The sequence below is a fragment of the Callorhinchus milii genome, unplaced genomic scaffold (genome assembly GCF_018977255.1).
Source record: "Callorhinchus milii isolate IMCB2004 unplaced genomic scaffold, IMCB_Cmil_1.0 Scaffold13, whole genome shotgun sequence".
NCBI lineage: Eukaryota > Metazoa > Chordata > Chondrichthyes > Chimaeriformes > Callorhinchidae > Callorhinchus > Callorhinchus milii.
In genome coordinates, this window is record NW_024704754.1 from 8,938,897 (window position 1) to 8,955,889 (window position 16,993).

The 16,993-nt window shown below is 45.1% G+C and overlaps 1 protein-coding gene across 6 annotated transcripts in view; it reads right to left on the minus strand.

Annotated features, from left to right (window-relative positions):
* ablim3 (actin binding LIM protein family, member 3) overlaps nt 1–16,993 on the minus strand; it is a 114,034-nt gene that overhangs the window by 61,531 nt on the left and 35,510 nt on the right. For all 6 annotated transcript variants that reach the window (XM_007908017.2, XM_007908019.2, XM_007908016.2 and 3 more), the window contains exons 3-4: nt 5,520–5,703; nt 4,672–4,787 (exon numbers count right to left, since the gene is read on the minus strand). In XM_007908017.2, the coding sequence (XP_007906208.1) occupies nt 4,672–4,787; nt 5,520–5,703 (300 nt within the window). The remainder of the gene's footprint in view (nt 1–4,671; nt 4,788–5,519; nt 5,704–16,993) is intronic.

Here is a 16,993-nt window from a genome sequence, read left to right on the forward strand (position 1 = left end):
TTGTACTCCACCCTTATTGATTATCCATTCCAGCTGCTGATTCCTCTCTGTGCAATTAAACATTTTCTGATGTCTGTCCTAAAATTGGCCATCACAACTCTGAGCCAGTGTCCTTCAGTCCTGCTACCTTGGTGTATCTTAAAATGTTCGTTTCTTCAATGATAGCTTTCAAAGAAATCAGGAACAGGTGACCACCTACTATGTAAATATTGAGGCATTTGCTCATGATTTGGGGATCATGTCCATTTTAATACCAATTCCTGTAGTAGTTAGAGCATTCGCCTCACAAGTGAGAGACCGGGTTTGAATCCCGGCAGGGCAAAACGTTAGGCAAGTTTCCTTACTCCACATGCTTGATAATAATCTCTCAAGAAAGAAAAAAAAATTGGTCACTTCAATCCACAACTGCTTGTGGGACACTGCTGTGCAATTGGTTGCTGCGTTTTGCCCACAAATATACAGTCAATTCACGTTGCAGTATATTCTGTGAAGCGCTTTGAAATGTCTAGAAGACGTGAAAAGTGCTATATCAAATGCAAGATTATTAGGATTATTATTAATTGTTTATCGAGACAACAAAAAAAGCAGATTGTTAAGAAAATATAACAACAAAAAATTACACGTGTATAGCGCCTTCCACGTCAGGAGGATGTCCTAAGGAGCTGGACAGGCAGGTATCTGTATCTGAGCTGGTGGTTGGGATCAGGAGGTGTGGAGGGCGGGGAGAGTAGGAGGGTGACCGAAAGCAAGGTTGAAGAGGAGGGTCTTGAGACGGGTCTTGAAGGAGGCAAGGGAGGGGGTGAGGCAGAGGAACTGTGCGATGGAGTTCCAGAGGGTGGGGGCAGGAACCGCAGGAACTTGAATGGCTTTGGAGCCTTATTCTTTGCTAAGATTATGTGGACATAAACTTAAAACCTATTTACAATGTGGATGACTGAACAGGACTCAGATTACATCTCGACATAATACTCCACCCATACAATTTGAACACGTGTAAACAAATAGTTAAATGGGCTGTGGTTTTCTGTTATCAGGAACGTGTATTACAATAAGGCGAGTGCACTCTGTTACTAAAATTGAATACTGCTGGTGAAATTTGACGCCCTTAGCGCTACGTGTTGCAACATTGATGACGTATATTAAAAATGGAATTCAGGTCACATTAGCACGCACATACTGTCAAAGTAACTATATTTAAAGCTGTGAAGAATTGATCAATGCTAGTTTGAAATTGGTGGTGATTCTTTGTGATGTGTTGTGGAACGCTACACTGTGTGAGGGGCGCTATGTAAATGCTACGTAAAAGATGTTGTCATTGATTCATTGGATATGATAATCAGTGGAGTCCTGTAGCTCAGTGGTTAGAGCGCTCTCCTCGCAAGTGAGAGGACCTGGGTTCGATTCCCTTCAAACGTTGGGCAAGTTTCCTTACTCCACATGCCTCTATTTACCTAGCAGTAAGTAGGAACTTGGTTGATAGTCAATTGGTGGATCGCTTTTCTGGGGGTAATAATTACTTCAAAATAAATAAAAAATAATTGGTCACTCAGTCCAAGACTGTTTGTGGGACACTGCTGTGTGCAATTGGCTGCCACATTTCGCCCACAAAATATACAGTGAATTCACTTTACAGTATATTCCATGAAGCCCTTTGAGACGTCTCAAAGACGTGATAAGGCGCTATATCAAATGCAAGGATTATTATTGTTATTAAACCTCTCAAACTTTAAGCCATTTCTACCCCAGGTGTTAAACATCCTTCTTTCTTGTGGTGAATGACATCTCCTGCTCACTTGTTCATGCTAGATTCCCATGTTTTTTTCAAATCCTGTCACGAGTTCAGCTTATTAGGAACACAGGAACAGGAGTAGGCTATTCAACCCCTCAAGCCCATTTCAGTAAATTATGTCTGATCTGTACCTCAACTCCATTTATCCGCCTTTATTCCATAACCCTTATCTAACAAAAGTCTATCCACCTCAGTCTTGAAAATTTGAATGGATCCAGCATCCATCCAGCCTTTTGGGAAAGAGAATTCCAGATTTCCATACTTTTTTTTAACACTTCCTTCTTTTTAAACAAAAATATTTACTTTAATGTTTAATTTCACGCTGTTATCTAGTGAACGCACTCCTCACCGGTCTCCCCAGCTGCACTGCACAAAAAATGCAGCTCATTCAGAACTCTGCTGCCTGCATACTTACCTGGACCAAACTCTGTACCCCCATCTCACCAGTTCTGACCAGGCTCCACTGGCTCCCCATCATCGAATGAATCAACTTCAAGATCCTCACACTTGTGTTCAAATCCCATCACTCCCTGGCACCTCCCTACCTCTCTAACCTCCTCACTGCCCAATCCACCACCCGGCGTCGCCACTTGACTGGCACCGACTTCCTGCTCGTCTCTTGCATCCTCCACCCTACCATGGGGGGTCGCACATTCAGCAACTATGTCCCAAAACTTTGGAACACTCTCCCTTAATCCCTCTGCCTTGCCCCCTCTCTCCTCTTTTTCAAGTCCCGCCTGAAAATCTTTCTCTTTGGCCATGCTTACCTCCCCCCCTCCGGGTCAGGAGTCAGGCTCCACCACTGTTAAGCACTCTGAGACGCTACCCTGCATGGTGGGTGCTATAAACTGCAAGTTGTTGCTGAAGAAGCATAAAATCCTTGCTCTCCCTGGCCCCAATTTATCAAGCCTCAGGTCGAATTATATCAGATTCTCCAGGCAGCTTCCCATCCTCACACTCGTGCAGCTGTGTCCTGTGCAACCATCCTGGAGAACAGACCATCCAGTGGTCAAAACAAAGCCCTGTAAAGGATTCACACAATGTGCGTGTGAAATTGCGCAATGGAGTACATTCACAATCTGGATTTGTGCGGATAGATAGGTGTAACATGTCCTGGAGAATTTGGTATAATCCGATCTGAGAATAGATCTTGAAGGGAAAATGCCTATATTTATTTTCCTCCATGTAGACTGAAGGCAAGCTCTTTGATTTGGGGATAAAAGGGCTCAAAGCTAGCAACTGCTGCTGTTTCACCACATTGTCTTAATTGGGAGGAAGGGTAGGAGAGTCTTAACAAATGTAATGCTTCCCAAACTGGAAGGGAATGAGGAAGGAATGGCAGGAGGTGTATCCTGTCGGGGCCTTGACCCCAACCTATAAACACAGGATCTGAATAGGACCCTGTCACCAGCCTTGGCTGCTGTGTTTATGCAGTTGTAAGCTTGCTTAGGAAAATATATTTGCCAAGATTAGCTTGAGAAGTCTTGTTTCATTTGGAAATCGCTTTTCTCTTGTTATTCTCAGGAATGAGGTATGAAATCATAACCGGTGCTGATTACAATGCTTTCCTTGGGAACTGAAGCTTTTGCACTTCACACGGAGGATGTGACGTCAGACATTAAGTCCTGGATGAGAGCTAACTTTCTACAGTTGAACGTCAACAAGATTGAAGCCCTCCTGATTGGCTCTCACCAACACCTCCACAACTCCACGTCTCCCATCCTTCAGGCTTTCCACCCTCACTCTATGGAACTCCATCCCACTTTCCCTTCGCCTCGTTCCCTCCCTTGCGTCTTAAATCCCTCCTCTTCAACCGAGCCTTCGGCCACACTCCTATCCTCCCTGACCTCCACCCTCTCCAATCCTGACCCCCAGCTCGGGTCCAAATCCCTGACTGTCCAGCATCTTGGGTCATCCTGCTGACGTGAAAGGCACTTATACAGATGTAATTTGTATTGTATCATATCTGACAGGTGTATAATTATATTTGGTAAATATAATTATGTTTCTTACATTTGGTAGGGCACCTTTCGCATAAAGAGAATGTTTACAATATATATAAGGATATATTGTAAACGGTGTATTTTGTAAGTAGTGGTGGCAGCCAATTTCCACACAGTCAAAAATCCCACAAACAGCCATGAATTGAATGCACTGCTATTGACAGCACAGCCCACTTGACTCATTGACAGGACATGGAAGGGCAGACCAGTCACTGAGGGCTCAGCTCCCATTAACCATGCAAGCCAAAGCCCTAATGGGTAGGGTGGTCCTAGCTGGACAAGCAGCGGGAAAGCTTGCCAGACAGCAATATCAATGGCAAGCTATATGGTTTTAGCTGGTTAAACTCCAGCAGTACCCCAGCGCACACTCTGGGGTCCCCAAGCCTTGGCTCTTGCCAACCTGTGCCAAATACTCTCTGGAATTAGGTAAGTAGGATCCATCCCTCCATGGAGGGAGTGCGCATTCCATTCCAACAATCTATCTCTGGAATTTCCACATGTAGGTGGGATGCATGGAATTCTTAGTTCTTGGATACTCTAAAGCACGGTGATGGGAATCCACATGTGTCAGACATCTGGCTGAACTCCCAAAAAATGGAATGACTGATTTTGTTTGAGGGATTGTTGGCCTAACTCCTTTTGCTTTTTGAACTGTGTCAGGAGATCTTTAATATCCACTTGAACAGGCAGACAAGACCTCGGTTTAACGTCTCAATGGAAGGTCAGCACCTCCCATAATGCAGCACTGTATCGAGTGGCAGCACAGGCTAAATGAGTTCCAAGTCCCAACGTGGGGCTTGAACCAGGCTGATGCCTGGTAGTCCAAATCAGGAAACAAAAGGGAGTTGGGGAGCAAAAGGAGTGAGATGTCATACTTACGACTGGGCCCATGAATTTTGACAGGCTCCGAACTAGTGACCAGTGTATGAGAGCATTGCTGGCAAACACAGTCCTTCCCACTGAACGTCACACGGTCTCCAACTGGGAAAGTCTTCCTGAAAGAGAGAGGCACGTAGCAGTTTAGACACAGTAAACTGCAACCAACTGCAGGGCTTGCTGCTCTCTGAAAAATGCAATGACTAATTTCTCCATACAAACAGGTGGGGCAAAAGGTAACCCCTGCTTCCTGACTATGAACGCTTCATGGCCAATCATTGGTGTTTAGAAATATATTCACAAGATCACACAAGAGAGGTTCGACCTGTTTTATCTCGTCCTTCCAGAATGCCCACCCTACCCATCCTCCCATTACAGAATCGAGCATTTACTTGTATGAGTCCCTATGTCCTGGCCTTGACCACCCTTCCTGGTAACCCCACTCCACCTGTCTATTCTCCTCTGCGTAAATAAATACCTGTCTGAAATTGTTGTTACCTCCCTGTTTTCTATTTTTACAGTGAATTCTTATTTTCTGTTGCAGATGAGTCGAATGTTATACGAGGAAGCTGATACCAGTAATTTCCTCCTTACTCCGTCCATGTTATGGAAGATGTTGCATTGAACATGGGAATGGATCATTATCTGCCATGAAAATTAAACTGCTCACACACTTAAACTGATTCTCTGGACATCTAAATGCAGTTAAACACTTGTAGGGCATAAGATTAAGTACTTCTAAATACAATCATCATTCTTCCACATCATTTAGTTATTGGTCAGTGCACTGTGGGGAAAAAANTATATGGGGGTAACAGGACTTTATGAACACCCTGTACTGTATGCCTTACCTGCAGACACTGCAGACAAAACAGCTGGGGTGGAATGTTCTTCCCAGAGCTGAAATTACCTCTCCTCCAATAAAGTCTCCACAGCTATCACAGCGGGTCCCATACAATCGCTGGTAATCCTGTGTGCAAATGTACTCTCCATTCTTGTAGAAGAAGTTTGCTTGTGCGAGATCCAACCCACACACTGTAAAACAGAGACACGGTCAAATAATAATAGCAAATAAATAATAATCCTTGCATTTGATGTAGTGCCTTATCACGTCTTTGATTCATCTCAAAGCACTTCACAGAATACACTTGTCCCACAAACAGTCATGGTCAAATTAAGCAGATTATAATAACAATAATAATCCTTGCATTTGATATAGCGCTTTTCACGTCGGGAGGACGTCCAATGGTATACTGCAGATTCATAATCCTTGCATTTTGATATGGCACCTTATCATGTTGTTGAGACATCTCAACGTGCTTTGTAGGATTTTTTACCTTGAAGTACAGTGACTGTATAATTATATGGAAGAAAGACATTTGGATTTTTAAAGCTTTGTCACATCAAAATTCTCCCGAAATCAAAATGAAAGGGACTGGTGGTTAAGTGATTCAAAAGGCTTCCCGGATGAAGACCCTCGCCTACAAAGCACACAATCACTCCATTTTACAGTTTATCCTGTGAAACGCTTTGAGATATCCTCCTGACATGAAAGGTGCTAAATCAAATGCAAGGATTATTATTATTTAAACTCAACAAAGTGTGATTTGCACCAGCTTTCTATCATTGGAAATCCTTGCACCCATCAATGACAGCACTAAAGGTAATTGATTGTGTGGTTCAAAGTTGCTGGATTTAGTGCAGAAATATTTTGCTACAGAGAGACAGATACAATCAAAATATGCGCTAAAGGGTGGAGAGCTCATCTCCAGTTATTAAAATTATGTTCCATGCTCAGAGCTGATTTTCTCCCCCATTGTACTGGGTCACCAATAATAAAATCAATGCTGTCTGCTGTCTTGAAGATAAGTCAATCAGCTCCCAGCAATCAGCTGACACAGTCTGACAAATAGCCTTTTTACAAACCTCTTTCTGTTTTCATTGTTTTAACAGGAACGAAGCCAGCAGAAGTACAAGCCTGTCTGAGTTATGAGGTCTATACATTTCAGCAGGAAGGGGTGCATCACACAACTCATTTTAAAATGTGATACTCAAGATGTGTTTATGAGTTTGTGCCATTCCCCTCCCTCCTCCTTCTTCTTCCAAGTGAATGTCTCAGTGGTGGAGGTGGGGGAAGGCAAGGACGTTGGGTCTTCTCTGGGTAATCCTGTAGTGTATTGGTTAAAGCCCTCACCTCGTAAGTGAAAGGACCTAGGTTCAATTCTCTGGCGGGTAAAATCTTTGGTATGTTGGAATAATGGGTGGCGGATGGTCAAAAAACAACAATTTCAAATGAGATTTCTAATTAATGATGCCTCTTTTAAGTTGCAAATGGTGATTCCTCCTGGTAACAGGGAGAACATCTTACACTCTCATTGGTCTTGCAGGATGTGACTCTGGTTAGCGGAAATCCCGTTCGAAATCAATTGTGTTTTCCACCCCTTTCCCTGGCTTGCTGCAGATCCACCCCAACAACTAGATGATGATTGACAGTTCAGGCTCAATATCACAATATCAAGTGCACATCTGCAACCGTCAGTACAAACAGTTATGGATGCTTAGACAGTGTAAATAAATTTTGTATTGTATTAGAATTCCATTTTATTCAAATGCTTTAATTGCCCAGAATCACCTCTGCCCCACACCTTTATTTTGCAGGTGCAAAGAGAGTGGTTAATAAAACATTTTTGTCTTGGCAAACACAAGATCAGATTGAATCCTATCTGAGAATCATAGTTTGGAGGTTTTACCAACACAAGTTGTCAAGTGCAGTGACACTGCCAGGTCTGTCTTTGCACTTCCACGCAAAATAAATTCATTGCTTTGCTCATGCTCACACGAAAGAGAACCCTCGGCATCATTTAATAGTACTTCAATAATACAATGACTCTCTCACAGGCAAGCAAAACACATCCTGAACAACAAAGATTTGTGCAAAGATGGAAAGGAATAACCAGACAAGTCTTTGCAGCGGGGTGAGTGTGTTTGTGTTTTTTATTTCTCTTGAAGCTAACCAGCATTGACAACTTGCCAAAATGTTTTGTAGCTCAAGTCAAACCAGCCCGAACAGTCTTTCTGCTCTCAACACTACATATGAACTCTGTTTGGTGCGAGCCTGATGCATTTCAGTGTGGTATAACCCAATGTATAGACGGAGCTAAGACTTTCTTCACGTTACGATAAAGCTTCTGTTGAATAAAATACTGATAATGTGTTTTTCATTCCACAAAGATTACAGTGGATATTTGCTTCTTCAGAGGGGTTTCTCCTGAAATTCACGGTTAAAGTCTGAAACAGAATCGTACGCTGACAATTCTTTTATAATGTGAGTGAAACCTGCTTCAGTGAACCTATTTTTGACTGCAGCACTGAGTAAACAGTTGCAATTTTGTTTACAATTTAGACACAGTACAAGGCAGCTAGCAAAATCACGCAAACAGCTGTGAAGCAAATACCCAATTTTTAATGGAGGATTGTCGGCCAAGGACATTGGGAGAAATTCCAGTCTTCTTTCAAATCATGGGATCTTTAACATCCATCCGAGCAGGCAGATGGTACTGTGATTTTCCTGTACCATCTGAAAGATGGCACAACAATGCAGCACACCCCCAGCACTGCATTGGAGTGTCAGTACAGAGTTTATGAGTTCCAAATACTGGGTAATTGACACATGATCTTGAGACACTCAGCCAAAGCTGTAGCTCTTGGTATTTGTGAAACTGGTCCAACTGCATCATTCACCACCTCAAGGTAAAACAAAGTAGTCAAAAGTGTTTTTTTATAAGTAAAAGTATGCACTCCCCTGAATGAGTCAGAAGTACCTGAAGTCTGAAGTACCAGACTTCCCAAAGTGCTGCAATGAATTTGAGAACGATTTAGAGTCAAGGTTGTTGCAAACTCCCATCTGAAATTGGCAAAGCTATTTGAGAAATGACACACTGTTAAGTTTCGGGGTTCAAATATCCCAGTGGCTAGCATTTTTAATCTGCTTTTATAAAAGCAGTAATCTTCCTATCAAAGCACATGAACCAACATGAAATTAAATGAGGAAAAATGCAGTCGTGCATTGGGTTTTGGTCATTCTATCTACGACTGTTTGTGGGACACTGCTGTGCGCAATTGTCTGCCGCATTTCACCCACAAAATATACAGTTAATTCACTTTACAGTATTTTCTGTGTAGCGCTTTGAGACATTTCGAAAACGCAATAAGATCTATATCAAATGCAAAAATTATTATTATGAAAACGACAGCTGTCCAGTAAATATTAAATACTTAATAACATGTGGCTGCAGATAAGGGCTCATGAACAAAGAGCAAAATTTGAAGTTGGAGTGAAGGGAAGTGGAGGATTGAATTCCACTCTTAGAAATGTAAAAACATGAGGAATAAGTGGATAAAAATCAGTGACTACTGCATAACTCTGTCTGCAGTGAGGTTACATTTCTGCATTGTGTAACTTTGCTAAAGATAACACAAGCAAAGATCTATCAGGCAGCAGGGCTAACTTACTTGTGTCAGCTTGGTTTCAATTGTCAGCATTTTTGCCTCTGAGTCAGAAAGTTGTGGGTTCAAGCCCCATGTCAGTATTTGGAATCACATTGTCTAAGCAGACACGTCAGTATAGTGTTGAGGGAGTGCTGCAATATTGGAATTGCTGTCCTTCAGATGAAATGTTAAATTGAGATCTTGTCTGTCCATTGAGGTGAAGGTTAAAGAACCCACAACATTATTCAAAATCAAAAGGGAGTTTCTCCTGGTGTCCTGGCCAACAATCCTCCAGTTAAAAAGGTCATTGAAGTCCTGGCTGTTTGTGGAACTTTGCTGCGTGCAAACAAGCTGCTGTGTTTATCTACAAATATACAGTCACCACACTTCACAGTAATCACTCTGAAGCACTTTGAGACGTTTCAAAGAGATGAGGTGCCACATCAAAAGCAAGGATTATTATTATTATTATTACACTTGACAGTGATTATTAATGAAGACAGTCCAACATGATAAGGAACTATAAAAATGCAACTCCCGCAGCGTATTGGTTGGAGCATTCGCCTCACAAGTGAGACGACCCGGGTTCGATTCCTGGCCAGGGGAAAATCTTAGGCAAGTTTCCTTAATCCACTCACCTCCGTTTATCTCTCTTTACCTAGATAAGTAGGTACTCATTTGGTTGTTGATTGGTTGATCGCTTTCCAGGAGTAATAATTCCTTTAAAAAAATCTTTTAAAAAAATAATTGGGTCACTCAATCCACAACTGCTTGTGGGACATTGCTGTGTGCAACTCACTGCCACGTTTCACCCACAAAATATACAGTCAATTCACTTTACATTATATTCTGTGAAGCGCTTTGAGACATCTTGATGACGTGATAAGGTGCTATATCAAATGCAATGATTATTATTCTATAATAATATATAGCGCCTTGGGATGTCCTCCCGACGTGAAAGGCACTATACAAATGTAATCTTGTTGTTGTAAGTGCAAGCTGTTAACATCACACATTAACCCCCGGTCGCACCAGCCATTAAATTACCAGCACGGAAAGATACAGAGGATATTCAGCAGCACCTCCTATCACACTACGTCACTACTATCACTGCCCTGGCTGACAGACCTGCTGGCTACACACAGCATACATCAGCTTCTCACTGATCCCATTATTATCCTGTTACCGTGACAACAGAATTCAAAGAGGAATCAAAGGTGCAGGGTGGAAACCCACTGAAACGCATAGATCCAGGGACTGCAATCCTGAACTTCATTAAACTTCCTGTCAATGGTTTGAAGGCAAAGTTATAGTGGGTGTCTCGTTCCCATTGATGGTAGGGATAATCTCAGGTGGTTTGGAAAATTGTGAACAGAAAGTGCAATTTCTGACTTGCAAGCCCCAAATTCCTAGTGGTGCATCAACTATGCGATCACCGAGCCTCGTTTCTCCTCTCTGTTGCCTCCATTGCTGGTGTGCGTTTGCTCTCAAACCTCACAACGTACAGTGGGGCTGTGCACAGATAATAATAATAGCATTTGATATTGCGCCTAATCAAGTTGTTGAGACGTCTCAAAGGGCACCACAGAATATAATAATAACCCTTGCATTTGATACAGCACTTTTCACATGTTCTAGACGTCTCAAAGCGCTTCACAGAATATACTGTAAAGTGAATTGACTGACAGTGTGAGACTATTTCCCCTTGTTGGAGAATCTATAACTAGGGGTCACAGTCTTAAGATTAAGGGTCAGCCTTTTCGAACAGACTTGAGGAAACATTTCTTCAATCAGAGAGGTAGTGAATTTACGGAATTCTCTAACCCAGAAGGCTATAGATGCTCAGTCCGTGAACATATTCAAGACTGAGATTGATAGGTTTCTAAAGGATAGAGGGATTAAGGGATATGGGTGTAAGGATATCGCCCTGCCAGGAATTGAACCCAGGTCTCTTACTTGTGAAGCGAGAGCTAACCATAGAGCTGCAGGACTCACAAAGCTCACAAAGAGATAATTAAATATCTACAGGAGCTACAATACATTTGTAAAGTGGATTGACTGTGTTTTGTGGGCAAAACGCGGCAGCCAATTGCGTACAGCAATAAAGAGTGCACAACCACAAAGTGTCTCTCTCTCCGTCCCTCTCGTCTTCTATCCCCACTTGACCCTCCCACAACCTCCCTCTGTTCCAGTCTGGGAATCCTCCGCCGGGCTCACCGTGGCACTCGGCGTTGGCTGTCCAGCAGCAGCCACACCGACTGCCCCATTCCCCACCACTCTCGCCACCCACCCCGGACACAGACCCGGGGAGTCAACCTCTCCTCCCTCATCCCCATTCCCCCCACCCCTGCCTCACAACCTGGACCCCCCTCCCCTCCCACACACCCTTCTGTCAACCGCTCCCTCCACATCGGACTGCAAAATGTCCGCTCCCTCTGCAACAAGGCCCTGGTCATCAACGATCTCATCCTTGATGAGAACGTTGATATCATGGCCTTGACAGAAACCTGGCTCACCCCAGGCGACACCTTCCCCCTCACGGAGGCCACGCCACCCGGCTACACCTCCCACCACATCCCCCGCCCCAACCGCCGTGGCGGTGGTGTTGCCCTTATCTCAAGGACACCACTTGCCCTATCCCCCTACTCCTCTGGCTCTTTCCCCTCCTTCGAGCACCTCACCCTCTCCCACCCCTCATTCCTCTCCCTTAAAATCCTCCTCCTCTACCGGCCCCCTAAAACCTCTCCCACCTTCATCTCTGACATTTCAACACTCCTCACATCTCTTTGCCTCTGCTCCGATCGCCTCATCATCCTGGGCGACTTTAACCTACACTTCACCCCCTCCTGCTCCATCTCCACAGACTTCTCTTCCCTGCTCTCCTCACTCAACCTCTCCTTACACATAAACTCCCCCACTCACAGTCACGGCCACCCACTCGATTTGGTGATCACCCGGGGCCTCAGTGTCTCGGATGTCACTATTACCGACAAGGCCATCTCTGACCACTACTTCATCTCCTTCACCACCTCCACCCCCCTCCCCACCTCCACCAGACCCACCACCATCTTCTACCGCCCTTGGAAGAAGTTACCCCCACAATCCCTAACCGATGCCTTGGAGTCCTCTGAACTCCTCTCCCTCTGGCCTTCAACCCTCACCGACCCCTCTTCTCCTCTCTCCCTCCTCCACAATATCCTCTCCTCCACACTCGATACTCTTGCCCCCATCACTTCCCGCACTGTCTCCTACTCCCGCTCCTCCCCCTGGTACACCACCCACCTCCGCTCACTGAAATGCCAGGTGCGGGCTGCTGAGCGCACCTTTGTCAAATCTGGCCTAACGGTCCACCGACAAATCTGGCTGGACCTCCTCAAAATTTACCGCTCCACTCTAGCCTCGGCCAAGTCGTCCTTCTACTCCAGGATAATCCTGGAGGCGAAGAACAACCCCAGGCTACTGTTTTCCACCACATCCCGACTCCTCCGTCCCCCCCGCCACCCCGCGCAGGTCATCTCCTCCAACCTTCACTGCGAGGAGATGCTGGATTTCCTTGAATCCAAGATCAAGGGAATCCGCTCCGCGGTCACTTCCCCTCCAACTTCCACCCACCACCCACCCCTTCCCTCCCACACTCCGACTCCTACCCATCCTCCCCTACACACCTTCGTACCCGTTTCCCCACCCTCTGTCACTGAACTCATCCTATCCCTAAAACCAACCACCTGCTCCCTTGACCCCATCCCCACTCCACTCCTTATCTCCCAGCTCCATTTTCTTGCCCCACACATCACTGACATCATAAACCTGTCCCTCTCCTCTGGCTCTGTCCCCATTCCATTAAAAACTGCCATCATCACGCCCACCCTGAAAAAACCCTCCCTTGATGCGTCGCAGCTATCAAGCTACCGGCCCATCTCCAACCTCCCCTTTCTCTCCAAGGTCTTGGAAAGAGTTGTCGCCTCCCAACTGCGCTCTTTCCTCTCCACCCATTCTCTTTTCGAACCCCTTCAGTCAGGTTTCCGTGCTGCTCATAGCACAGAAACTGCCCTGGTCAAGGTCACCAATGATATCCTGACCATCTGTGACCAGGGCTCCCTCTGTCTCCTCGTCCTCCTCGACCTATCGGCAGCATTCGATACGGTCGACCACGCTATCCTACTCCACCGCTTGTCCTCCCACCTCAACCTTCAAGGCACTGTCCTTGAATGGTTTAGCTCTTACCTTTCCACCGTCTTCACTTCGTCTCAACGAATGGCTTCTCCTCCACCCCCCGTACTGTCTCATGTGGTGTCCCTCAGGGCTCTGTCCTCGGTCCCCTCCTCTTCACCCTCTATATGCTCCCCCTTGGTGACATCATCCGCAAACATGGGGTTAACTTCCACATGTATGCGGATGACACCCAACTCTACCTTTCCTCCTCTACTCTCAACTCCACGACCACCGATGTCCTGACAGCCTGCCTGTCCGACATCGAGTCCTGGACGAGAGACAACTTTCTTCAGCTCAACGTGCGAAAAACCGAGGCCCTCCTGATTGGCTCACGTCAGCGCCTCCGCACCTCAGGCGCTGACACCATCAGCATCCAAGGCTGCACTCTCCACCTCTCAAAGCCAGTCAGGAACCTCGGCGTTTTGTTCGACCCTGAGCTGTCCTTTCTCCCTCACATCCGCACCACAACTGGCACCGCCTTCCATCACCTCCGGAATATCGCCAGATTACGGCACTACCTCACCCCTCACGCTGCTGAAACCCTGGTTCACGCCTTTGTCACCTCAAGGCTGGACTATGGGAACTCTCTCCTCGCCGGCCTTCCCGCCACCTCCCTCCACAAGCTGCAGGTCATTCAGAACTCTGCAGCTCGTGTACTGTCCCGCACCAGGCTTCGCGACCACATCACTCCCACCCTCGCTCGCCTCCACTGGCTCCCCATCCCCCAGAGGATTGATTTCAAGATCCTCATCCTCACCTACAAGGCCATTCACGGCCTTGCTCCCTCCTACCTCTCCAACCTACTATCCCCCTACCTACCTGCCCGTACCCTCCGTTCCTCTGGCTCCGGTCTGCTCCACGTCCCCCGCCCCAACCGCCCTACTATCGGTGGTCGGGCCTTCAGCCTCTCAGCCCCCAGGCTCTGGAACTCCATCCCCCAGTGCCTTCGCCTTGCTTCCTCCCTTTCCTCCTTCAAGGCCGGTCTCAAAACCTTTCTCTTTGACCGTGCCTTCAGCTCCCCTCTCGACTCTCTTCCTCCTCCTCGCTCCCTCCCTTCCCTCCCCTCACCCTGACCATTTCCCCCCTCCTCTCTCCCTCCCTTCCCTCCCCTCACCCTGACCATTTCCCCCCTGCTCGGGTCATGACCCAACTGTGCAGCGCCTTGGGACGTCCTCCTGACGTGAAAGGCGCTCTATAAATGGAATCTTGTTGTTGTTGTTGTCTTGTGGATCACAGAACGGCTCAAATTTTATATCTAAACATAGAAATCTGCAGCGCAGAAGGAGGCTATTTGGTCTAGAGATCGCATTGACTCAGAGATCAATTCAGTCCCAACGCCCTGCCTTATCTCTATAACCCTTCAAGCACTTCGCTTTCATATGCCTGTTTGTGAGGCATTGCTGCCTACAAATATACAGTCATTACACTTCACAGTAATATCCTTTGAAGCCCTTTGAGATGTCTTGAATACTCTATATCAAATGCAAGAATTATTCTTATAGTGCAGGAGGGCAGCGAATTTTCACGCAGCAATGCCACACAAATAGCTACAAAGTGAATGATCAATGTTATCTGCTTTGCACGCACAGCTAGTGTTGAGGACTGCATATCATTAAATCAGGTTTAAAGTTTTTAACTTGGTTCGGATCAATGAGCAAAAATTTGCATTTGTTAAACTAACAGGCCTGGTCTTATAATTGAGGCCTGTTATAACAATATAGTGTGTATATGGGGGTGGGGGGGGGGGGTGAAGGGTGGGGGGGGCTGGTGGGCATAATTCCTAACCAGCACCATAACTGTACGTTAAGTGATGATTCAGGTTTAAGCCCATTGCACCACAATACAAGTTATGTTTAGGCAGGGCCTCTTACATCAGGTAGGCAGTTCAAAGTGATTGCCAAAGCTGATGGGCACTCAAGCTGGGGGTGGGAGTATGGAGGTGCGGAAAGCGGAAAGATGACTGAAAGCGCAGTCAAAGAGGTAGTTTTGAGATGTGTCTTGGATGAGTGGAGGGAGCGAGCGAGTCGGAGGGACTCTGAGATGGAGAGTTCTGGAAAGCTGAGGCAAAATGGCTGAAAACCCATCTAATAGATGAGCCTAATTTTATGAAACTGTATTGAATTTACATTTTATTTTCTATCTAACATAACCCCGGATTCAATATTTGCTCACAAAGAGATAATTAAATATGTCTGAGTAATAGTTACAAACTTGTATCAGTGCAGCAGTGTGGGTGCAGTTATACTATTAATTGGAGTAATCAATCTCTGGTTATTGCACAGAAGATTGGAACTGAATCTGCAGCGCACAGATAGCCAAATTCCTTGCTTCTGTTAAGTACACAGTGCACGTTCTGTTGTTTCCCAAAGATGCAGCTGCAGACTTTGCTTGCAGTGATGATGTGCTTGTTCTTTCACCACCTCCTGCTATGAAACCACTGTAGAAATTCCAAACTTTGAAAGCATAAGTTTCCCAGTGGGACGACCTTGCCTTTTGTACCATCGGTTAAATAAATTACTCTGATTCAACTCCTCTCCATATGTGAAGGCACACCTCTTGATGGTTGGAGGCGATTTCCATTATTATCTAAATAGTTCCTTTCAGAATTAAATGACAATAAAAACCAGAGCTGGAGCGTGGACCGAATCTAACAGCAACATGCTTAATTGAATGGGGAGTGCAGAGCAGATCTCTTGGTTTATCTCTCTCTACCAAACAATCCTATTCACTTTAGGATTCTGCATTAAAAAAATGCCAATTTCATGTTAGGATAATTCATTAATCGTGATCTAATGATTGAGTTGGAAGGATGGCATATTATTATTATTTTATGGTCAGCCCAAATGTTGGTGAAATCGCTTAATGCAAAGTTATTTGGAGCACTTTGAGACATCTAGAAGACATGTAAAGCACTATATCAAATGAAAAGACTATTATTATATTTATTATTTTGCACTGGTTATATTTTACATTGAAATAATCCAAATGTGAAATTCTTCTTTTTTTTGAGGGAATGATTTACTTACTCCACAAAAGGCTGGTCATTTGAGGGTGGCTCAGACACAACAGTAGAGAGAGGGACGGAAGCAATACTCTCCATCCCTTATCAATATTAATGGTATTACTGAGACATGTGGTGACATTGATTTTATAGGCAAACACAACAGCCAATTTTGCACACAGCAATGCCGCACAAATAGCCACAAAGTGGATGACAAATATGATTTGGAGGCCAGGACACTGGCAGAAACTCTCTCCAAGTTTCCTCCAAATTAAAGAGACTGGATTTTATATCTCTTATATCCTGAAAGCAGAAGAGCTTGGTGCAAAAATGAATCTGAGCTAATGGAGCGTAGAGCATTGCTCAAAGCCACCTCCGTTGCCATCCTAATAACCTCATTATCCTCAACACCAAATCTACCATGTAAAAGAGACAAGATCAATAATGTGTGAGGCAGTCAGTGAGAAATAAAGCAAATATGTTGTCGAAAGGCAAGCTCAATTTTTCACCTTTCGGAAAACCACTGGAAAGTACTTCTCAAAAATTCTCAATGAAATGCACTTTTTTTTAAAATTGTGTCTGTAGATGCGTCAAATTGACTGTAACTTTCCTTCAGGATTCATG